Source organism: Gadus morhua, chromosome 20, assembly GCF_902167405.1.
Source record: "Gadus morhua chromosome 20, gadMor3.0, whole genome shotgun sequence".
Lineage (NCBI taxonomy): Eukaryota > Metazoa > Chordata > Actinopteri > Gadiformes > Gadidae > Gadus > Gadus morhua.
In genome coordinates this window covers 16,779,796-16,805,362 of record NC_044067.1, presented here as the reverse complement: position 1 = coordinate 16,805,362, position 25,567 = coordinate 16,779,796, and the positions used below count along the sequence as shown (strand labels likewise).

General features: G+C 46.2%; 1 protein-coding gene across 4 annotated transcripts in view; it reads left to right on the top strand.

The window, feature by feature from the left end:
- Nucleotides 1–25,567, top strand: part of pard3bb (par-3 family cell polarity regulator beta b) — a 190,529-nt gene that overhangs the window by 97,193 nt on the left and 67,769 nt on the right. For all 4 annotated transcript variants that reach the window (XM_030343178.1, XM_030343176.1, XM_030343177.1 and 1 more), the window contains 4 exons: nt 10,828–11,043; nt 13,927–14,185; nt 24,036–24,134; nt 24,779–25,198. In XM_030343178.1, the coding sequence (XP_030199038.1) occupies nt 10,828–11,043; nt 13,927–14,185; nt 24,036–24,134; nt 24,779–25,198 (994 nt within the window). The remainder of the gene's footprint in view (nt 1–10,827; nt 11,044–13,926; nt 14,186–24,035; nt 24,135–24,778; nt 25,199–25,567) is intronic.

Below are 25,567 nucleotides of genomic sequence, written 5' to 3'. Positions count from 1 at the left end.
TATTTAGCTGTGTGTGTTGAATCGACTCGTTCCTTCTGTCTCAGTGCCGGTGTGGGTCATGAATTATTTGGCTGCTGTAGATATAGGGCCGTGTGGGACATTATTCAGAATTACCATGCGCATACACAAATAAAACCAACCAACTAACCCAAGTGAAAAGCCTTTACTTACACAACTGAAACACTCACACAAACAACCGAAAGATGATACGCTCACACTCACAACTGAAAAGCTTGCATAAAAACTAGTGAAACCTTTTACATGGACTACTGAAATGCTTTCACACATACTCATATACACAGCTGAAAAATGTCCTCTCACACAAACATATGAAACCATTCACATGCTATATTGAAAACCTTACACACACACAAGTGAAAGCTTTTACTTGCACAACTGAAACACCTTCACTCAAACAACTGTATGGCTCTCGTAACAACAACTAGTGGAACCTTTTACATAGACTAGTGAAATGCTTTCACACGTACTAGTAAAATGTGCTCATATACACAGCTGAAGAATTCTCTCTCGCATACACATATGAAACTATTCACATACTATACTGAAAACCTCAGACATGTATGTGAAAGTGTTTCACTCATATGTGTGTGAGGATTTCAGTGAAAACGGAAGGCATTTCAGTTAAAACGGAAGGCATTTCAGTTAAAACGGAAGGAATTTCAGTTAAAACGGAATGCATTTCAGTTAAAACGGAAGGAATTTCAGTTAAAACGGAAGGCATTTCAGTTGTAACAGAAGGTGGTTGAAAAAAGAAAGTGCACAATTCAGACAAAGAATAGGCACAGACATATGCTACAGACACGGGCGCTACACTGATGTCTGCTCAACAACAGCCTATGGGTAGCCGTCGCTGTATGATTCGTGCAGTTAAGACCACGGAAGAGGCTGTGAATGAAGTATTAATTAGCCAGCGCTTTATTAGATACCAAAGTAAATAATCCGTTGGAACACACACAAACCCGGTAACCACGACAACGCCGGTAACCACAACAAACCCCCCCCCGAAGCCGAATCCCCTCCTTTAATAGGTCCATGATCCCCAAGAGCACTCCCCCTGCTAAGGCCCACCCCCATCTCCCATCCCTCCCCAAACCCCATGACGCTACAATATTATCCTTAGGCGCACACAGCTCTGGCCGTGATATTATACATAATATTATATAGATATTTATATTATATTATACTATGTATATATTGATCTCGGGGAGTCTCAAATGGCCACAATCTCTGTCTCATCCATGCTGCGGTTCACTCCGGCCTGCACTGCAGGGAATGTTTGGCCAGTTGATGTCCCATATAATGTCCCATACGGTTCCTCATATGCTTCTGTTATATGCTTCTGTTAGACACACAAACACAGACACACACATGCACACACACTCAAACACACTGAAGAGCAGAGGAATGTTGCAGGATGAACAGTATTGTCTTTTATCTTCCTGTGATGTGGGTGTGGTCCCTTTACAGCTCTCTCACGGTCAGTTTACCTTTGAAGACGCATGCACGCGCACACACACACACACACACACACACACACACACACACACACACACACACACACACACACACACACACACACACACACACACACACACACACACACACACACACACACACACACACACACACACCAGAAAGCCCCTGGCTGCCTCTCCAAAGGAAAAGAGAGGGATGAGGAAACACAGCTGCAACCGTTTTTAATTCATGTCAGCAGTTTTAGTTCTTCTGTCTTCTGTCTTCTGTGTGCGTTTCCACCAGTGTGTGTGTGGGTGTAGGCGCGTTTGTGTGTGTGTGTGTGTGTATGTGTGATGTTACTCTGCAAAAATAAACGGGTGAGCGATGATTGTCTAGCTGCAAGAAATATGAAATATAAGCACTACTTGTTGATGCATGTGTATGTGTGTGTGTACAGGATAGTGGGTGTGAGCCCCAGAGAGAGAGAGAGTGTGTGTGTGTGTGTTTGTGTGTGAGAGAGATAAAGAGGAACGGGCAGGTCGGCGGAGGCTTGAGAGAGATGAATAAAAGATGGAGAGCCGGGCAGAGTGATGGATGGAGGGGAGGCCAGAGAGATGCAGGATGACTGCGGTGCGGTGGTTTGTCAAGTGGCTCGCAGCATCAATGTCCGCTCACACACACTGCAGCCACACCTCTCCCAACGCGGCGGAATGGAGACACTAAATATGAATTTATTATCCCTCCTCTTTTGAGTGGGACGTTTGGTTTCCATTCGATGGTCACTCTTTTCCTCGCGTCTCTTCCTCTGCCATCGTTCTCTCCACTCTCTCTCTTTAATCTCCCCTGCCCTGGCACCCTGTCTCTCTGTGACTGTCTCTCTGATTCTCTCCCTTTCCCTGGCTCTCTCTCTCTCTCTGTCTGTTTCTTTGTGTCCCTCTCCGTGTTTGTATGTCTGCCTGTCTATCTTTCTGTCCCGCTCAAGTTGTCTCTCGCTGTTATGTTCTTTGGCTTTCTCGCCTGGTTTCTCTCTCTCTGTCTGTGTTTTTTGGTGTCTCTCGCCCTGTTTCCTGTTGCCAACATCACTCAGGCTTAAGGGCTGACAGACAGAGGGGCTTAGAATGAACAACAGGTGTGTTGGTGTGTGTGCGTGTGTACTTGTGGGTCTTGGGAGCTGGGTGCGGTTGGTGTGTGTGTGTGTGTGTGTGTGTGTGTGTGTGAGTGTGTGTGTGTGTGACTTTGACAACAGTCAAACAGTGATAAGACAAAGCCAAGACTAAATCTTCAGGGAGACCCATGCTCCTCTGTCTCTGCATCCCCTTGCTTGCCTTCTTTCTTTCTGTCTTTCTTTCCCTTTCCCAATGTATTTGCAACCTCAATTGCTTTTGTGTTCCTGTGTGTGTGTGGGTTTGTGTATGCTTGGGGATCCAAAGTGTTGTCCTGCAGCTCCGTAACAGTGCCATCATAGAGAGTTTTATGCTGTGTGTGTCTGCGTTCACATATGTGTGCCATTTGTACACACGCCCATCCACCTTTGACCTCTCACATACATGTGGGTGTGTTTGATTTTTATTGTGCATGTAGGTAGGTGATTGGTATTGTGTCTGTGTGTGTTTGTGTGTGTGTGTGTGTTTGTGTGTGTGTATATATGTGATGTGTATAGTGTGCACTTGTTTCAAGTGCATAATTCATAGGAGGATGTTTGTTTAATCTCTTATATGACCCCCCCCCCCCCCCCGTGTTCATCGTGACCCCTGACCCCTACCACTGAGCACCTGGAGGTAAGCAGCAGCAATCAGGAGATGGTTTTTATACACAGGGTGCTGTCATGTCTGATTACGGTCCCCATTCATCTCAATCAGTCAGGGCACACTGGCCTCAAAGGCCCACCGCGGGTCTGAGAGAGACCTAGAGGTGGAGAGAGGGAGGGAGGGAGGGAGAGAGGGAGAGAGAGAGGGAGAGAGAGAGGGAGGGAGGGAGAGAGAGAGAGAGAGAGAGAGAGAGAGAGAGAGAGAGAGAGAGAGAGAGAGAGAGAGAGAGAGAGAGAGAGAGAGAGAGAGAGAGAGAGAGAGAGAGGGGTAAACATGAAGCAAAGTCAAGAAGGGGTTAGACAGAAGGGTTTACAATGATGGGTCATTTGTTTTCTTTCCAACTGTATGATACATGGGTATGTAATGTGTGTGTGATACTCAGTGTAATGACCTTTCCCATCTCTAGCTCCCACAGCGGCCATACATTAGTGTCTGGACAAATCGATGAGTGATGATCGATGTGTATTATAAAACCCTGCCCTCTGCACGCCTGTCACTGTCTCTATGAGTATGGAATAGGATAGGGCTATGATTGGATGTGATTATGGAATATGCATTAGGGAGCCGAGGTTCAATCAAAAAGAAATATCAATTAAGATCTAAATTCATGAAAGTTTACTAAGCACTTATAACGATGCCTCTTAGACTGTAAGGAAAGAAAGCGATTACTAGACATAATACACTGGCCAAAAGCACGCTATTTGGCTATTTGGCATGCTACCCATTCATGCTAACACATGCACATATAACTTCATACACACTCAATATATATTTCCATTACATTCAATACTTTTCAACAATACGCAGGGGATACGGTCAAGTCAATAATTAATAATCATAATTCATAGAAGGCTGGTTTTATTTGCGCTCTGACCGTGGCCGGATATTTATGTGCATTACCAAGAACAGTTCCCGGAAAAGTACTCTCTTTTTATTCATATATATATATATATATAATGTATCTTTTTAATTATGTAATTATCAGCGACATTGAAAGCTTTTTAAGGCCACCGGTTCTAGGCCGTGGAAGCTGTGTGAAAGATTGCAGCCAGAGGGGACTGGTTTAGCCCAGAACCCAAGGGACAGACCACTGCCTGAATGGTGCTAGTGGTTGTTCTTCTGTTTCTCGAACTCTCCTCTCCTGATCTCTTTATTTGTCTCTCTCTCTATTTTACTCTGTTCCTTGTCATTGTATTTTCTTTTGCTGCACTATATTCCATCGCTCCCAGTCTCTTTAGCTCTATCTCTTTTCACCTTCCCTCGTATGCTCCCTCCACACCTTCTCTTTTTGCTTCTCTTTTTTTGTTAATCTCGCTTTTGCGCTCCACCCCTCTCTCTCTATTTCCCTCGTTGTCTCTCACTCTTTCTCGCTCTCTGTCTTTCTCTGTCAGTGTCTGTCTCTGTCTCTCTCTCTCTTTGTTTCTCCCTCTATATCTCTCTCTAACACCCTCTCTCAATTCCTCTCTCTCTCTAAAAGCAGCTTAATTCCATCATGTTATGGTGGGACAGCAGTAATTACATTTATGACACAGATCCTGCTACTCGCAGCAAAATACTGCGTGCATTTGCTTCTTTGGATGGGTGTTTTTTGCGTATGTGTGCGTTAGTGCGTGCATATGTGTGTACTTATCCGTGTGCTTATCCATGCGTGCAGGCCCGCTTGTGTGTGTGTCTGTGTGTGTATGCATAAAGCCCTGTGTGCGTGCGTGTTTGCACGCGCTAGTCTCTGATAACCGTCCCCATCAACATTATTTAGCGTTTGTTTCATCTCACTCCAGCAGACAGGGTGCATTAGCGTGGAGCATCCGACCCCGTGTTCACGGGGCCCCTGCTACATACATGTCTTCCACCAAATGGGAAAGTGCCAGAGAGATTTCAGTTTGTCTTCTTCCCTTTAAAAACCATGACTATGGCGAATGAACCCCCCCCGTGCATGTGCCCTCCCCCCCCCTCTTACTTATTAGGTCGAAACGGAGGAAACATCAAACGCCTTCTTTCACAAAGAATGTGTTAATCTGCTGCCGGCGATGCGTGGCGCGCTATTGGCTGGCGGGGCGACGCCAGACGTTAAGAGGGAGCATATAAAAACCGGGGGGGGGATTACGTGTTTGGACGGAGCGATTACAGTGGTAGAATACTGGGTGTCTCCGACGCGCCCCGGCGCTGTTGATGTTGTGGGCCGCTGTAAACATGCGCGTTGGCCAGCGGCGCTTCAGCATCAATCTCCAGAAGCGCCAAAGAACATTTCATCAAAGCGTCCCGACAACATAAGCTCCGAGTTCCCCCCAGTCCTCCCTTTGCCCACGGCTCGCTCCGGCGGGGTTCAGATACTGCACAAGCCCTGGTGTCTTCTGGGTAAATTCAGACCCACCGCCGCCTGACCTTACATTGGACCAGAGGTGTTGCGGGGGATTTTCTCTCCCGTTTCATGTCATTTGGTATTCCGTACTGATGCAGTGCCAAACGTTTCACTCGTTTAGTGGTGCGTTTATCACGTGGTGTATCTTCCTGAAGCTTGGGAGTCTGATGTTTATGTCAGCAGATCGTTTTACTTGACCCTGGTGGGCCTGTGGGACCGACTCTGTGAGCTGTTTCCCCCCGCCTGGAAGCTGCACCCAGCAGCCAAACGTCATTCATTTTATCCGCCCCTCCACCGCTGGCATGGCTCAAGAGTCCCTTGGTAGGGCCATGTCTCGCCGTCTGCCCATCCCAACTGCTCTGTCACCTTTAATTCAACTTACATTCTCGAGTTTTTCTCCCTTAGTTCCTTTTTTTAAGGAGAATTAACATCTTTCGATCAGTGAGGTTGTTTGGTTGCGTAAGGTTCTGCTTGTTGGTGGATCTCCATGCGTGGGGTTTGAACCTGCTGTGGGTGGGTTTCTCTGACTTCTAGCCCCGAGTGGGAGGCTGAATCTCATTGTCAGAGCTGGTGTTTTGTTTATTTATGGACATTGGATATCATTAAAATCACTGGGTGAGCGATTTGAAAATATAGCAGTTTCTTTGTTCACAGCGGTTTACAGGTTATGGTCGATAGATGTTGTGTTCTACTGTCAACACGTGTGCGTGCTTGCGTGTGTGTGTGTGTGTGTGTGTGTGTGTGTGTGTGTGTGTGTGTGTGTGTGTGTGTGTGTGTGTGTGTGTGGGGGGGGGTGTGTGTGTGTGTGTGTGTGGGGGTGTGTGTGTGGGGGTGTGTGGGGGTGTGTGTGTGGGGGTGTGTGTGGGTGGACGGTAATGACTGCAAGATAACAGTCCCTCGGAAGACCGGTTTGGCATACGCTGCGAGCAGATTCCCAAATTGTTATTGTGGTCGAGCTGCTGTTTTTCTTCTAATAGAAGAAGGTTCATCTGAGGTATTTTGGACTTAAACTTAGGTTTTGGGCAGTCATGTGTAAGGTTCTCCAACCGTCCACCGGCAGTTTGGTTTATGTCACTCAAACCTCAACTGGAAGATTGAAAATGTCAAAGTTACCCAAACTAGTTGCTGTGGGTTAAACACCTTTAAAGGTCCCATGACATGCTGGAGCTCTATATCTAAATATGATCATATAGCCTACATAGATATCTATATCATATAATATATATTATCACGGCCAAAAGCTGTGTGAGCCGATATTATGAATCTCAAACGACCGCGTTGGGTTCTCCGACGTTCCTGGTTCTTCCACGTCCACATCAATGTGCAGTAGACTGAACCGCGACAAGGAGGAGAAAGGGATCATTGCCGGGCAGCGCTAAGGCACCTCGCCTCCGGCGGTGGTCCCTCACCGGGGCTCAAGCGGGAGACATTCGCCGCCAACAATCCCTTTCTCCTCCATGTCGTGGTTCATGTTCTTGAGGGAGTCGAAGCCAAAGTTCCTTCCCCCCAATTCATTCTCAACCTTGGCTGAGATAACCCCACAATACGAGTCTCGTTGTAGAAATACCAGAGACGAGAATCCGACGTGTTATGCACCATAACACCAAAAGCAGAACGGTTATCCAAATAACAAGGAGGTTTACAACACTTGCGTTACAGTCCTGGAGCTCTATATCTAAATAATATCATATAATACATAGATATCTATATCATATAATACATATTATCACGGCCAAAAGCTGTGTGCACCTCCAGACGATATTATGAATCACAAACGACTTTGTCGGGTTCTGCGACGTCTCTGGTTCTTCCACTTTCTCATCAACCTGAAGTCGACTGAACCGCGCGCTGCCTGCTGCCGGCTGCCCGCGGCCGTGCGATAGTGCCTCGCGGCAACCGGCGGCATGTCGCAGTTCATGTACTTCAGCGAGTCAAAGCCAAAGTTCCTTTCCCCCAATTCCTTCTCAACCATGGCTCAGATAACCCCCACAACAGTATCATTGTGGAAATACAAGACACGTCAAAGAACCGACAAGAAACACTTGCCTTACAGTGTGTGTATTCACACGCACACATGTGGCGCTCGCACGGTCGAGTCTCATTGGCAGGCCAACGTCTCTGGGCGGGCCAGGCAGAGTAAGGGGAGGAGCATGATGACGTTTAGGACGTCATCATGCTTGATGACGTCCTAAACACAGACATTCCAAATCAGCGCACTTGAGCCTCCGTTTTTTCAAAGGCGAGCTAGAAAGGCTAGTGCTCGTTTTACACCAAACGCAAATTTTAGCCACTGGGGGACCATAGGCAGGTTAGGGGAACTCATATTTATGTTAGAAAACCTCATAAAGTGAGATTTTCATGTCATGGGACCTTTAAACACAGCAGTGTGCTCTCTACCTGCTGATCGGTCACACTACCCATAACGGTATAGTCTCCGAGCCCACGGATTCCCCTTCTCTGTGCATGGTGTGACATTGCGTCTCATCATAGGAACTGTGAGTGGATTAACCAGTGAGATTATCACACATTTGCTCCTGAGCTGATTATGTCTGGATTATTATCTTCATGCAGATCTTGGGCTAGCGGATCAGACTCAGATGAACTCCTTCCTGATCCTCTCACTGCGTACAGGACGTCTTTGTTCCTACAGATTCTGAGGTTAATAAACAACCGCACCAGCCAAGATAAATCACGCTGTACTTCTTTAATCCCAGACGGGGAAATTCAGCAGAAACAACAGGACAGTCATAGAAATTCAAATACGAGTAAGAATATACAATCTGAAGATAAGACTATAGTGAAAACATACCGAAAATATATCCATGCACACAATAGGAGAAAAAATAATATGTAAACATTATAAAAAAAGCCTAACTGAGAAGGTGAAGGTTTAAAGTTTGGAGTGGCAGGGGGAGGGGGGTGGGGACGTCTTCATCTTCTGAGCTGGGGGGCTGACTTGTCACAGGCTGTCTCCATCTCTTCAGCATCAGTGACCCGTTCACATTATGCATGTACATAAATTCTGTGTCCACTGCTATCCGTGTGTGTGTGTGTGTGTGTGTGTGTGTGTGTGTGTACGTGTTTGTGTGTGTGTGTGTGTGTGTGTGTGTGTGTATTAGCGTCAGTGTGTTTGTTTAATGGCTCTTTAAATGGATGTGGAAGTCACATCAGTCCTCAGATTTCATTTGCTGCTCGGAGACGGAGCCAAAGTCTCTCTTACACACACAGACACATATACACACACACACACACACACACACACACACACACACACACACACACACACACACACACACACACACACACACACACACACACACACACCCAGAGCGCTGGTGTGTATAGGGAATCATTAGGTAAAGTGATGCAGGAGCAGCTATCATGAATCACAGGCGCATCACATCGACAACCCGCCGCCAACGCAGAATCCCAAATATGTGTGTGCGTATAGGTGTACGTGACTTAGTGTGTCTTTGTGAGTTATTCTGAATGCATCCCCATGCTCCGTTTTAGTGTGCTTTTTTTTTCTTCCTGCTCTTTTCCTATAGATGTTCTTCAGACACTTTACTTCGAGAATATTTCTTTCACGTTCCGTATTTTTCTTTCTTCCCTCATTAAATTCCTTTATTTTTTCTTTACCTCTTTTTTTAATTTCCTTCTGTCTTTCTTTCTTCCTTCCCGTCTCTCTCCCTCTATCCCCCTGCGTGGTCCCCAGCCCGTCTCCCAGTGTGTGAGTAATGTTCCGGGTGAGGTTCCCTCTGCGTGTGTTTTGTTCCTAAACAGCACAGCCGTGACACTGACAGATGGGGGGAAGGTAGCAGGTATTAAAACAGCCTCCTCTGCGGCCGTTTAGCTCCCACCCAGGACCTCACCCCCCTCCCCCCCTCCCCCATCCCACCACACAGGGTCCCAGGATGTCTTCATCCTTCTGCACCAGCCCTCCTCCAATCTGTCCTCTTCTGACGTGACTTCCTCCATCCAGCCCTCTCTCCATCATCCCCTCTAGCATCCTCTACTGACAGCCCTCCCTCCACATCCTCCTCCTCCTCGGGTCTCAACTCCCCCCCCCCCCCCCCCCCCCCCCCTCGCTCCGTTTCCTCTCAAATATCCTCCCTCCTCCTCTGATTCTCTGACTCTCCTCCTCCTCCTGTCTCTCCTTCTCCTCTTCCTCCTTTTGTTCCCACCCCACTTCCTCCTTCTCCTCCTGATCCTCCTCCTCCTCTCTCTCCTTTTCCTCCACATGTCTCTCCCCTCTTGCCCCTCCTCTTGTCTCTCTTTCCCTTCCTTGCTCCCGTCGCCCCTTCCTCGCCCCCTTTCTCCCTCCTCCTCCCGGCTGCTTATCCCCCAACTTCCTCCAGCCTCTCCCCTTCCTCCATATACTTGGTGATGGATCGACCCAGAGGTCTCTCATCCATCATGACCTCAGTAGCAGCAGTTTGGTTCAGACTGATCTCTCTCTCATCTCCCTCCACCACTACCACAAAGAACCACCATCACCGCCTGCTTGGAACATGTCCAAACCCAGACCCCTTGGACTGTAGCATGGGACAGCTTGGGGCTCTGGGCCTGATCCGTGCTGATCCCGACTGATCAGAGCTGATCAAAGCTGGCTAAAGCCAACCAACTGGCCACCCGATCTGGACGTCGATACACTTATTGATCGCTGTTCTTTAGTTTCCTGTAGAAAGTTTTTCGTGCTTTGCAAAAAGTGCATGGTCAAGGCTTTGGGATGCGAGTGAAAGGAGGTTTTATGATCACTGACACATATGCACATGATTGATTAATTGATCATGTAAGTGCATCATATTAGAGCAAAACACAGAGGTAATTTAGACATGAAAGGACAAGATGATCAATTAATCAATCCCTCTTCCCTCTCCCCCCAAATGTTCTCTCTCTCTCTCTTTCTCTCTATACCTCTCTCTACCTCTCTCTCTATACCTCTATACCTCTTCCTCAATACCGCTATACCTCTCTCTATACCTCCCTATACCTCTTTCTCTATACCTCTCTCTCTATACCTCTCTATACCTCTTTCTCTATACCTCTCTATACCTCTTTCTCTATACCTCTCTCTCTATACCTCTCTATACCTCTTTCTCTATACCTCTCTATACCTCTCTATACCTCTTTCTCTATACCTCTCTATACCTCTCTATACCTCTCCATACCTCTTTCGCCCAGCCCCCTCACCTCAGGTAGAGCTGGGTCCCACCCTGGGTCTGAAGAAGTCCAGCTCCCTGGAGAGTCTCCAGACTGCCATGTCGGAGGTCAACAAGAAGACCGAGCTCCTCCCCTTCCATCGCCCACGCCCTAATATGGTCAGGGGGCGGGGCTGCAACGAGAGCTTCCGGGCGGCCATCGACAAGTCGTACGACGGGCCGGCGGAGGAGGAGGAGGGTAAGAAGAGATGAAGAAGAGAGATGTGTTTCTGGTTCTAATCTTTGTTTATACAGGGCGACAGGGCTGTAGCCGGGTTGCGACCCACTGGGTTACGACCAACCTAGTAGCGACCATGGGTTCTATTCCTACCAGGGGTCATTCCCTCTCTTCTACAGTCCCCTTTCCTGCATCTCTTCACAGCCTGGTCTATAAAGGCACAAAAGGTCATGAAGTATTATTATATGATTTTTTTTTTAGGGCTCGAAACTGCATTCAGAACACAGAGAGAATATTTTGACAATAGGACAATCAGACAATATTGTTACGGATGGGGTGTCTGACTCCAAGCTCAAAGGTTCTGGGGTCAAACCGCAATGTCCACAGCCTCGCCCTGTAGGCATTCTCAAGCAAGACTTCCCAACCCCTACCTTTTCTTTGATGACCTGTATCTGCAGTCAACGTCAGTCACTTTGTGTTAAAAATGTCTGCTTAATTACTCAGACAGAGCAGCAGTTCCTGTCTGTGGTCAATGCGGCGCTAATAGCGTCCGGGTAACTCAACCTGTTTAGCCCCAGCTGCCGTCCCTCAGGGTTCATTTGAAGGCATTACGCCCTAGCTTAGTGTAGCTTAGCCTGGCTGCTAGGTGTTTGTTTCCTGGCCTCCCCTGGTTAAGATGTGTTGACAGATGACAGCTGAGCTGACCGCTAAGGGCAGTCGTTGTAATTACCCTAATTCTAATGACAAAACCAGAGCTGTACGGATCCTTAAGAATGCAACACTTGATGAGTGTTATTTTTTATTAATAGTGTATTATTTAAATGTTAGAGTAGGAAGTAAAGAGAAAGCAGTGGTTTTAATACCCCTGCTATGTTAATAGCAGCAGTCTGGTGTCTGTCACCACTGGAGTAATGAGACTGCAGTCTCAGATCACACAGGATACACCTAATAACACACATCAACACAACACACACACACGCACACAGTCACACACGCACACAGTCACACACACACACACACAGTCGCACAGTCACACACACACACACACACACACAAACACACACACACACACACACACACACACACACACACACACACACACACACACACACACACACACACACACACACACACACACACACACACAGAGACAGACAGTCACAAACACACACACAGTCACCAACACACATGGACACACACACAAACAGACAGAAAGCCACATGGACACACACACAATTGTGTGCACGCACACACACACACGCAATCACACACACACAGAGGCAAAAACACAAACGTAGAAACAGACACGCACGCACACCGAAACAGAGTTATCATGTCTGTTAACGTCTGTCTAACTATTTAACGCTTTGAAAGCTGTTGTAATCTGGTAGAGGACAGGTTCACCAAAGGAAACACGAGCACATTCACACACTGACACACACACACGACCACATGTGCAGATACATTCTCACTACATTTTAAGCGTGCGGGGGAAATGGAATCATTTATTTTCTTACTAATCCAAAGTCATTATAATACCAAATTGAACAATCAAAACAATTAAATGTGATGAATTTCCAATATACAGGCTTATTTCATATTAACAGTCCTTCTCTACTGAGGTAGCTCATGAATATTCCTGTTTATTAACAAGATGCTATTGTTATGTTAAACTGCTGTATATGAAGTATACGTCAAATTCAATCCTTTTGTTGTTCTGCATTATATTAGAATAACTAATGGGGGACGAAACACACACTCAAACTTGCACACACATACATGTTCAAACGGACACACAGTGTCAAGCACATACACACACACACACACACACACGCAAACAGACACCCAGTATCTCGACAGCTGTTGCATTGTGGGGGCTGCGGTTCTGCCTGGTAATTTTCTTTGAATGCTGGAGCTGTCAGAAGGATCGTCCAGACCTCTGATGTCTCCTGTCATCTGGTTCCCATTAAACAACAACACTTGTTATCTTTCTCAATATTTCACAATCTCCTCATATTCTTCGATCTGCTGCTTGTTTCTCAATGCACGTTTTTTATAACATATTTGCTGTTGTACTGCCCTTTAAAAAATCTCTTTGTTTGACTTTCTTCCCTTCTGCCTGCGTTTCTATAATTATTTTTCGTCGCTCCTTCCCTCCTTCCGCCCTACCCTCCCTGCCTGTACTATCTCTCTGTTCCCTCGTTCTCTACCCCCATCCTAAATGGCGGTAGATAAAACACTCTAAACTTTTAGCCAAAGACTCATGTATCTAAAAGGTAACCTAGCAACGAGATGCAGCCTGCCGGTGCAGACCAAAGCAAGCCATTAGTCCTCCCAGCTACTTAGGAGGAGAAGTCTGTTGACTAATAGGCCTTATACAACCCACTCTTCTGTGCTGTTCTCTGGATATAGCTCTGGTTCTGTTTGCAGGTTATTCACACCTAAATTACTTACTCCGTTATCCAACCATGTAGGACGTCAGTTCTATAGTGTGTGTGTGGGTGTGTGTGTATGCAGGCGCCTGTTTGCGTGTATTTCCGTGCGTGTTTGTCAGTGTGTGGGTCATGTTGGGAGCAGGAAAGTGTGAAGTGTGTTCAACTCTGTTTGATACCCAAAGTTGGGAATCGATCCGAGTCCCCTTTAGGCTGGGCTATTGGAGCCGGTTTACCTGTTGGTCTCAAAAAGGCAAGAGGCCCGTAAACCCTACTGAGCACTGCCTACTAAATTATACAAAAGGTACTCTGTAATCACTGTAAGTCGATTTGGATAGAAGTACACTTAATAGTAAAGCATCGTGTGTGTGTGTGTGTGTGTGTGTGTGTGTGTGTGTGTGTGTGTGTGTGTGTGTGTGTGTGTGTGTGTGTGTGTGTGTGTGTGTGTGTGTGTGTGTGTGTGTGTCCCTAGAAGAGGGGTCTGACCAGAGCTCCGGGCGGGACACCCCAGGCAGCAGCTCGTCCCACCAGGGAGCGGGGGAACAGACAGGGGATCGGACGGAGGAACAGACGGAGGAGACCGCTCCGTCCAAGAAGGAGAAGAACAAGAAGAACAAAGGGAAGAAGAAGGAGAAGAGCCAGGCCAAAGGAAAGGAGAAGGAGAAGAAGAAAGGAGAGGAGACAGAGGAGACAGAGAAGAAGAGCAAGAAGAAAGGATTTGGCCTGCTGAGGTAATGATCTGTCTGTCTGTCTGTCTGTCTGTCTGTCTGTCTGTCTGTCTGTCTGTCTGTCTGTCTGTCTGTCTGTGTACATGTCAGTCTGTCTGTGTACATGTCTGTGTGTCTGTGTACATGTCTGTCTCTCTGTGTACATGTCTGTCTTTCTGTGAAAATGTCTGTCTGAGTACACGTCTGTCTGTCTGTCTGTCTTTCTGTCAGTCTGTCTGTTGGTTTGTCCCTCTGTCTGTCTATTTGTCCTGCTCTGTTTCCATCCATCTGTCAATCAGTCTGCCCCTCTATCTGTCAATCCATCATAAACCTTAAACATGAAATGCATTTATGCATTGCGTTTATTTATGTTCCCCACTCTCACATTCATTAATATCTAACTCTCGCTACATTATTCATCAATTGATGAATTATGCACAAACCACACACACACACACGCACACACGCACACACACACACACACACACACACACACACACACACACACACACACACACACACACACACATTCTCACCCGCTGAAATGTGATACATGCCGACGAGCAGCCGTTAGCCTGCCTGCTAACACTCTGTGCTACGAGCGGACCCGTACACAAACACCCACCGGAGGCGGCTGTACAGCCACGCACTGTGCTGCTCTCACACAGAGCGCGGCCTGCACGTGTAACACGTGAATGCTGCTACGTGCACGGAGGCATCAGTGCGCCGAGTGGGAACGGTCACCAGAAGGTCTGAGCAACACTTTCAACTATTTATTCATCTTAAGCATATCGCATATCGTCCCATGAGAAGGGAAAACACAAACACATTCAGGAATTCCCACGCACACACACGTAGGCAGACACACACAAACACATACAGTATCACTGGCCATAACTCTTTCAAAGTCCAGTCTTCTATATGTAGTTCTACAGTATACATATTCAACCAAGTGCTCCCCTTAATGGGACTTTTTGACGATTACATGGATAGAGATCTCTGGCGATCCGCTTGAATGCAGTCTGATCCATTAAGAAATGCAGGCCCAGTTTCAGGGAACACATACAATAGAAGTCTATGTGAACCACAACGCGCAAAAACACTTCCAGATTTCAGGTGGCCATTTTCCCCAATTATACCTTAGAATTACATGTTATTTAAAGGGAACAGTTGGGTAATTAGACTAATGCACACTAATTTGCTTTAATAGAAGTGGGTCAATAGGCCCATTTTTCCTTGAAAGCCCTCTTTCTCTCTCTTGCTCTTTCCTGTTCTCTCGCTCACTTCACCTTACCCTTTATTTTTCCCTCTCTCATTCCCTCTTTCTCTCACTCTCCCCCACATCCCTCTCTTTCTTGCTAATACACAGCTATGTTCAGACATCAAACATTGTGTTATCTAACACTGAACAGTGTTCCTTTTATGGTGAAGAAACGCAGCCTGCGGTGATGCCCGGCCGTGTGAATAGAACTCAGGCCTGTCTGTAATGGCGCTAAATTGACTAAGCGCGCGTCGGGACGAAATGTACATGGATTAATGGACCGATGGCCAGATAGAGGTGTGTTTGGCTCACTTCTTTTCACTGGTAATGCCTTATAATTTGCCAGACTCAGTTTATACCCCGTCTGTTGTAGTGTGCTAGTTGTGTGTGTGGGAGTGAATGCGTGTGCGTGCGTGTTTTGTGTGCGTGCGCGTGCGTATGTGTGTTTTTTCATGTAAAGAGTGGTGCTGCATTATTAATGCGGCGTTGTTAATGCACCCCCCCCCCCCCCCCCCCCAAATCCTCCATCAACTCCTCCACTCCGCCCCCATCACCTCCTCCATTATCACCTCCCCCGTCACCTCCTCGACCGCCTCTTTCATCACCACCTACATCACCTCCTCGTCCTCGTCCTCCCCACCCCGCTCGCCTGATCCCTGCTGCCTCTCACTGGGTTGATCCGCTGGACCGATACGTTGAAGGCTCCCTCACACCACCACCACCCGCCCCCCCCCCCACCAGCACCTCCACCCCTCATCCCTCATCTCCATCAATCCGTCTATCTATCTCCTCTCTGATCTACCGACACTCCCACATCCTCTTCCTCAAGTGCCTCCATGAGGATCTGTCCCTCCCTCCTTCCTTCCTTGCTTCCTTCCTTCATCTCTCTATCATTAATCACCGGGCTGCTCTGTCCCGCGGCGCGTCCGGCCCGCTGTCCCTGTCTGCGGCGTGATTGGTGCAAAGGGCCGTGCACACCATGAAAGGCAAATTGGTGCTTTTCAATCAGGGCCGGGGCTTGTGGACATGATTGGTCACATTCAGCTTCCAGCGGTGGATTTGATTGGCCTAATGGTTTGGGAGACCATGTAGGCCGTGAATAAGAGGGGATTCTGATTCCATTAAAGTTTCCTTCATTTTCCCCCAGATTTTTTGAGGAACGCAGGTTTGAAACCACTGTACACCACACACACACATGCATGAACACACACACGCATGCATGCACGCACACACACACACACACACACACACACACACACACACACACACACACACACACACACACACACACACACACACACACACACACACACACACACTCACACACACACCACACATTTACTCTTTGAACCATTAAACAATTTTGCTGAACTTTTTTTTACATTTTTACTATACGCTATATTTGCTATGCTTGTTATACTGAACACACACATACACATGTAAATGCAAACACAGATACGTTGCATGTCAACGTGTGTTTATGTTATTAGCATGTATTTAGGGGATTAGATTAGGGTTACATGTGCGGTAATGATCCTAAACGTTTTCACTGGAAGTGAGTATTTAATGCGTGTAGCGAGGGTCAGACATGGCCTGGGCCTTTCAACAGACACACGGTCGCTGTGTGGACAGATGACAGAGATGATCTGCCCTATTATCTGGAACACTGCCATCTGCCAATCAACCTGTCAATCATCCTACTCCATGTGTGTTTGCGTGTGTGTGTCTCTGAGCATTTTTGTGTGTGTGTGTGCTTGTTGCGTGCATCTTGCTGTGTGTGTGTGTGTGTGTGCGTGCGTTGTGTTACTTGACACGTGCCCCCCCTCCTGACATGATGCATATTCAGGGGCTGGTAAACAGGATTGGTCACACAGACGTGTGTCAGATACTCGCAGCCTATTGGCTGACGTCCACCACCAGATGCCGTGTGAAAAAACCTGTCTGTGTGTAGATGTATTTGTGTGTGTGTGTGTGTGTTTGTGTGTGTGTGTGGTCCCTGCAGACTGTATGCCATTTCCTTTTTATCCTTCTAACTTTCAGAGTCACCGACACAGACCAGTAGCACACACACAAATCAAACGACACACACAGAGTCTGACATGCACAAACACACACACACACGCACATGCATGAACAAAAGCACACACAAATGTGCACACACTTACACAAACTCAGCTAATTAATTTACTTGACACACGTCCATGTGTCTCAGTGCTGGACTCTCAGCTCCTAACAGACCTTCTTATTATGGGCTGTGATCACCACCCTCTGGGTTGGCCTGTTGTGTGTGTGTGTGTGTGTGTGTGTGTGTGTGTGTGTGTGTGTGTGTGTGTGTGTGTGTGTGTGTGCGTGCGCATAGGTTTTTAAGTGTGTACGGATATGTGTCTGCCCGTTTGTTAATGTGGGTTTGTGCGTCTTTGTGTGTGTCTTTTTTATTATGTGTGTGTATTTTCATCTGAATGTGTGTCTTTGTCTGTGCCTTTGTCTGTGTCTGTTTCTGTATGTGCACTTATATGTTCTTGAAGCTAAGGTTTGAGAGCTTTGTATTGCAGAAGAAGGTTCATTCTACATTGGAAACTAGATCTCCTGGTATCAGAGGGACCAACTTTGACTTGTGAGTCAAAAGAGTGTGGGAGTGTCTGTGTGAATCTATGCTAATATATGGATATTCAGCCGCCTTGTTGAAGGCACTACTGACAGTGTCTCCGTCTGGCTATGTCACAGTCTTTTGTGTGTATTTGTTTGTGTGCCTGTGTGTGTTTTTTTGTGTGTGAGCAAGAGAGAGAGTGTGTGTGTGTGTGTGTGTGTGTGTGTGTGTGTGTGTGAATGTGGTTTTAGGTGTAAATTGGTGTATGATGTATTATATCATATTTGTATGGTTTCCTTTACTATCTCCTTGAATCTGCATCGTATTCATACCGTTTCTAAAGTTTGCGGGTATTTCCACATATGTTCTTCTAACATTTGAAGTGATCACCTGAGATGGGAGTGCCTCATAAAGGTGCCTGAAAGATTTGCTCCAACCTTTTTCTATTCTCTATACCTTCTATCTCCTATTCACCTCCTCCAGTCTGTATCTGCTTCAAGCTCACAACCATAATCACAAACTCATCCTCCTCCTCTACCCTTTCCTCCAAATCTCCCACTCCCTCCCTCTCTTATTCCTCCATTTAGTCTCTTTCTCTTTGCTCTTTGCTTTCCTCTCTTTCTTTCACTCTTTCTGTTGCTCTCACTCTGGCTCTCTCTTGCTCTCTCTCGCACTCTCTCCACCAGTTCAACGGAAATGCCGCGTCTCTGCTGGACTGAATTGCTCCATCGTGGGGACCCTTTGCCCGCTCCGCGGCGGGGCCCATTAGCGATGACTAGCTCCATTCTGGAGTCTATTATTTTGAGCTCCACGGCTGGGCCTATTAGCCCAGGTCATTTTTTTGTTTTTTTCACATTTTTGTCCATTTGTTTCTATTTTGTTGCTGATGTGTGGGCGTGTTATTGTGTGTGTGTGTGTGTGTGTGTGTTTGTATGTATATGGTTTGTCTGTGTGTGTGTGTGTGTGTGTGTGTGTGTGTGTGAGTGTATTTGTGGGGGTGCGTGTGTGTGTTTTCTAGATGAAAGCTTCCATGGTAGAAATGGACTTACTCTGTCGCTACAATCACCCTCTCAATGACTGTCATCTGCAGGAGGGCCTGCTATTGGCTGCTCCAGCTAGGCTATTTGAAACTTCAAAAAAATACCTGTGTGTGTGTGTGTGTGTGTGTGTGTGTGTGTGTGTGTGTGTGTGTGTGTGTGTGTGTGTGTGTGTGTGTGTGTGTGTGTTTGTTTTCAACCCGATAACCCTAGCAGCCTGAAACAGTCGCTGGTGTTTAAACGACTTCCTCCCTTATAGTATTGTGCTATTGATCTTTTTAATTATTAACAGGATTTATGTGTTCATTCATTAAAATTACATCATGAGTTAATTCACTATGTCAATAAGCTATTATGGTTGTCGTGTCAACCAGCTGTTTCAGTAGAGCAGAGTCCAGTACTTGAGTGAAGTAATATGAATCAGGTGAATCTGGCTAACAGCTGGCCTATCGATGATCATCACTTGACTGCGGCTGCTAGTCATCATTATCTGATTCATCTATAAAACATTTTCCACATTTAAACCTTTCCTAAATGTTCTTCAAGCGCTGGAAACTTTCCAGAGCCTTAAGTGAAGTCTGGAACTTGTGTCTAATGAGCAGACTAGAGTATTTGAGTTGTATAAGGATCTGAAGCTGAGGGAAGAAACTATATATTGGAGATTTGATTGAGACAGACGGACAGGCAGACGGATTGGCAGTAGTGGAGTATTATTAAGATTTGTAGATAATAATAATTGATTCGTATATAAAGTGACTGTTAAAGACTTTCAGTTGTCAGAAGCTTGACCAGACTGTGTGTGTGTGTGTCTGTGCATTTGTTTGCGTGTGCTTTCGTGTGTGTGCGCTTGTGTGTGTGTGTGGGTGTGTGTGTGTGGGGACTCATCAGCCAATCTGACAGAAAGTCATTGGGGTGTCACTGACAGATGCCATGGCTGCCAATCATCTGTGCACGTGTGTTCCCAAGTGCACTTTGTGCCTGCTCATGCACGTTGTGTCCACATGGTCCCACGTCTTGCTTTAAGAGGCTCTGTATTCATGTAAGTGTGTGTCTGTGTGGTTGATGTGTGTGTGTCCTAATGTGGTTTTATGTGTTGTTTTTTATTTGTGTGTTAATGCTTGTGTGTGTGTATGTTTGTGGGATGTTTTTAATGTGTGGGATAAGGCTGTGTGTGTGTCTGTCTGGATGTGTGAGTCATAAACGTCAATCATTTATCCTTTTGGGCTCCATCTACTAATCACAAAGAAGGGGGAGTGTCTTAGGACAGGCAAGGGGCGTGTCTAAAGGGGGGAAATATATGGTATTATGCATAAGGTATGACTCAATAAACTCACTGATGATATAACATCTCCTACTTTCTCTTTGTGTCTATGTTTGTGCGCATGATATTGAGTGTACAGCACATCTGATTGTGTGAATCTATGTGCCCATATATGACAAAGTACTCTGTGTGTGTCTGTGTGTGCGTGTGCATGTTTCCCTCGTTAGTTCTCCCTCTGCTGTGTACTTCTGCTCCAGATGGAATCCTTTAACAACCTGTGTACATTATCATGTTTTTCCCGCTTCTAATTAGCTCGTCTGCACATGCTAATGAGATGGTGGCGTTACATGATGAATATTTATGGGGTTCCACCTGATGGATCTGTTTTAATGTGCTGCAGCCCATTTCCCCTCGCCTTGTAAAACATGTCTGACCTTTGACCTGAGCAGACTGCTCCTGTGGTCAACTTCGTGGGCTAACTAATGTTTTATATTAATGAGGTTCTTGTCCCTTTAGAAAACTAATATCAGTGTGTCAGTCAAATGCACTGTTTTCAGACAGTTTGTCTGTGATGCCGGACCTGTAGTGCCAATAGATTCTCATAGAAAGTCATCTCTTATTGTTGACATTTCTAATTAGTAAAGGTTATTCAGAGTGGTGTCAACTAATATCTTCACAATATTTATCAAAATGGAATTATGGATGATTGAGTTCCACTCACTAAACATGTTGTGTAAACTTAGTAACAACTTAATCGGTGTGTCTGTCTGTTCGTCTAATCTAGTGACAAATAACACCATTCTACTTGCAATGGTAGCCAGGCTACTCAATAAGTGGCCCAATTAGTTAACGCTGGCTGTATAGAGAGGGGATGAGGAGATAAGGGGAAGAATGTCGAGACAGGGAAAGGAGGAATGCACATATGGGTTAACTTTTACTAAAGTGAAGGAGGTGTGTCACATTAAAGAACATATTAGGAAGAGGAGGAGGAAGAGGTCAAGAAGTGAAGAAGAGGTAAGCAGAATAGAGAGAATAGAAGCACCTCACAGAGAGAAAGAGACATAAAACGAGGAAGAGAGATGAAGTGGGGGTGAGAGAGAGAAAGGGGAGGAATCCAAGAGAGTGATGGGTACACTTTTATTTTCTTTATTTAACCTTTATTTTTCCAGATAAAACATTGAGAACAGTTTCATATTTACAATATTGATCTGGTCCAAGAGGCCCCACCAGGAATAAAAGGTACAAATAACAAAAACACAAGCATGACTAATTTAGACAAATATAAAACGGATATGCAAATACATAACCTATGTACAGAAAGAAAATAGAAAACACCAATGCACTATAAATAATAATAATTAAGATGGGTTAATGTTATATTGTGTGTGAAGGGTGTAATGCAAATGAGAAACAGTGGAATCAACAGGAGCAGGGGGGGTCTACCACTTCCCTTGCCCATGGTAGTATTAATTAGAGCAAGACACACACACACACACACACACACACACACACACACACACACACACACACACACACACACACACACACACACACACACACACACACACACAACCCTGTACTCTTGGCTGTACCATTGAGCCCTCCTGCATGGTTTAAAATGGGCTCTGCCCCCCCACAGTGAGTCCTTATTAACCCATTTAAAAAGCACGCACTCACACACACTTACACAGGCACACGCGCGTGCACACACAGACTGTCTATATCCTCTTGATTTCTGACCTTAACATATAAACACTCTAACAAATATGTTTATATATGACATGCACACAAATAATGCATAACTGTTCATTTATATCCATATGTAACAAAGTGAAGCTGGTCTTTATTAATCGATAAACACATCCAGCGACAGCAGAGCAATTCTTCCACCCATGCATTACTGGTGTTCGCCACCTTATCCGCAAGCAGCATTAGCAACTAGCTTAGTTAGCACAAACGGCCCTAGTGGGGATCCAGACACGATATTCGATTAATGAATAAAAATAGAAAACATGGTTGCAGGTCAGGGTTCACATGTTACAAGTTATTTACTATTAACTAGACCTATTATCGTTCACATACTGAAATCTGTGGGATCAATGGGGGATACCAGGAAGTATCCACATCCCTCTAGTATCAGAATCAGAATGGTGGAGGTTAACAGGAAGTGACCATACCCCTCTAGCAGCGGGGGGGGGGGGGGGGGGGGGTTAGCAGGACATTTCTAAACTCTCTAGTGTCAATACTGTGAGGGTTAGCAGGTAATAGCCACACTTACCACTCCTCGCTCTAATGTTGGTGTAGTTGGCTTAATTTGTTCTGAGTTTTAACACCAGCTACCTGTAAATCTAGGTGTGTGTGTGTGTGTTTGTGTGTGTATTTGTATCATACTGCCTTTCTCCACTGCTCTCATTAGCAAATGTCAGCGGTCTGCATATTCCCTGCACATCATCATTCAATTAACGTCAATGGGGGGTGGCCAATGAGTTGCCACTGTGTGGTTGTGTGTTTGTTGATTCATGATCTTTTCCTACGTAATGATTTGTGTGTGCAGCGGTGCTGAGTAAGCTTCCGAAAGTTGACCGCACACACACACACACTCTCAGACACATACACACAAACACACACACACACACACACACACACACACACACACACACACACACACACACACACACACACACACACACACACACACACACACACACACACACACACACACACACACACAAATGACCTAGTATCGACTGCTGTGGTTGGCCTATTGAAGAGTGGCCACTCTTGCTGGTCTGATGCTCACCACACTTTAATTTATTAAAGTGGCTAAACGTGTGTGTGTGTGTGTGTGTGTGTGTGTGTGTGTGTGTGTGTGTGTGTGTGTGTGTGTGTGTGTGTGTGTGTGTGTGTGTGTGTGTGTGTGTGTGTGTGTGTGCCTGTTCGTTTGGCCATTATTTATTAATCTATCCAATCAGTTTATTTATCCATCTGTATCTATGTATGTATTTCACTGGAATGTATGACTATTGCTGTGAATAAATTAGCATTTGTGTGTGTGTGTGTGTGTGTGTGTGTGTGTGTGTGTGTGTGTGTGTGTGTGTGTGTGTGTGTGTGTGTGTGTGTGTGTGTGTGTGTGTGTGTGTGCGAGACTTGAATTCCTTTTTCAGTCTTCACACACACAACTACACCCACTTGTTTCCCTCTCAGTCAAAGACATTTTGTGTGTCTCGCTGAATAACAGAGTGTATGGATTGGTCCTCTGTCACGCCTTTTACATGCATCTTAATGTGTGCTTAACTCCTGTATGTGTGTGTGTGTGTGTGTGTGTGTGTGTGTGGGTGTGTGTGTTGTGAAAACGGAGTGAATGTGTTCCTCTGTTGCAGGCGATGTCAATCATGTAAATATAATCAACAAAGCCCATATCCCTGTATAACACCATATTATCACTTAATCGTTTTATCTAGTCATTTAGTTAACACTTTGATCCAAAGCAGCTAACAGTGAATTAAGATGTCTTTAACAAACTAGTTGGGGTTGGAGCATCTCACTGTTCAAATGTGCAGGTTACTGTTGATGCTGGGGCTAGAACCAAATATCCTTCGACTAGAAATCAAACCCCATCAAACCACTTCTGGACACGCCCTGGATATCAACCAGGGTTTGAAAGTCACTTTGTGGTCGACGTCCTTGTCATTTATTTATTTATTATTGTTTTCACATGTTGTGTACAGGTTTGGGAAGAAGAAGGAGTCCAAGGCTGCGCTGCAGAGGAAGAAGACTGACATGTTGAGCCAGGAGGAGCTGCACATCATGAAGGACGAGATAGAGAGGTACTAGGCAGACCCTCCTGGAACCATTATGTTATCATCCTACGGGATGTTTTCTGGACACAAGACCTTTTGAGATGGGATCGCCCCGTTGTACGGCCAGTTATTTCCCCCCCCCTTGTGTTACTCTGTGTGATCGCTTGTTCTCCTGGAAGCCATCATGGTAACCCAGGAAAACGGTTCCTTTCGTGAATAGGTTTTGTTGTTTGTTTTGCTCTCTCTCCTCTCATCCTCGGTGTGCTCCATGTTCTCACCCTGGCCTCACAGTCCTCCCTCTGGAGTCCATGCATGGATGTGCTCACGCACACACAAACACGCACACATATGCAAGGATATACCTGATGTGTGCCAACTGACAAACAACGCAACAATATTAACACCTACCAGACATTTGCGTCTTTTTTATAAATTGTGTTCCCATCTATCTGTCTGTCCAGACCTTCGTCTGTCTGTATGTCATTCTCTGGCCTTCTGTCTGTCCGTCTGTGTCCCTGTCTGTCTGTCTTTCTCTCTGTCTATCTCTGTTTGTATCTCCTCCGCTCTCTATATGTCTCTCTGTCTGTCTATCTGCCGGTCGGTCCGTCTATCTGCCTCTCTCTGTCTGTCTGTCTGTTTATATGTCCACTGTCTGTCTTTCTCCTCGTCAGGATCGAGGCAAAGCATCCAGAGCTGAGGGACCCCCGGGCCAAGGGGGACCCCAGGCCCAGGGGCCCAACGGCGGAGGGCAGCCGGGTCCCCGGAGGCCCCCGCTACCAGGAGGTGGAGGACGACGAGGCTGACCCCAACTACGCCCGCATCAACTCCTTCAGAGACCGAGGGAACGTGGCCTCCACCTCCCCCGCCACGCCGCACTCCTCCCACCCCGCCGACCACGGCCGGGCGCCCTCGCCTCCGCAACATCCCGCCCACCCCGGTTACGGTAACCACGGCAACGACCCCACGATGGGACCCAACGGCGACCCCATGGACGGGCTCTACGCCAAGGTGAACAAGCCCAGAGGAGGCTCCTCCACGGCGGCTGCTGTTGGACCCTCCCCTCCCCCTGCTCACGCCGGTGCTGGTGACAGGTGAGGAGCCGTGTGGAAGATGCTCATCTAGTGATTCATGACGTGTAGGCCATGGAAAAGCTTTCTTTCCTGCTGTTGTTTGTCTTTCTTCATTTTTTGTTGGTCGTCTGTTTGTCTTTCTTCAATTGTCTCTCTGTGTCTCGTTTTCATTCTTGCATGCTTTCCAGTCTCTAATTTATTGTTACTTCTTTCTTCTATTCTTGAATTAAGTTAATTGTTGCAATCCTTCTTCACACATCTTTTTTTCTATAATTAGCAGCTGAAACATAGTATAAATGAATGCACATAATAAGTATAATAACTTTCTTCAATGGGGAAACATAACAGTATATTCTTTCTTTACCTCTTTGTGCAACCAGACATCAGGAC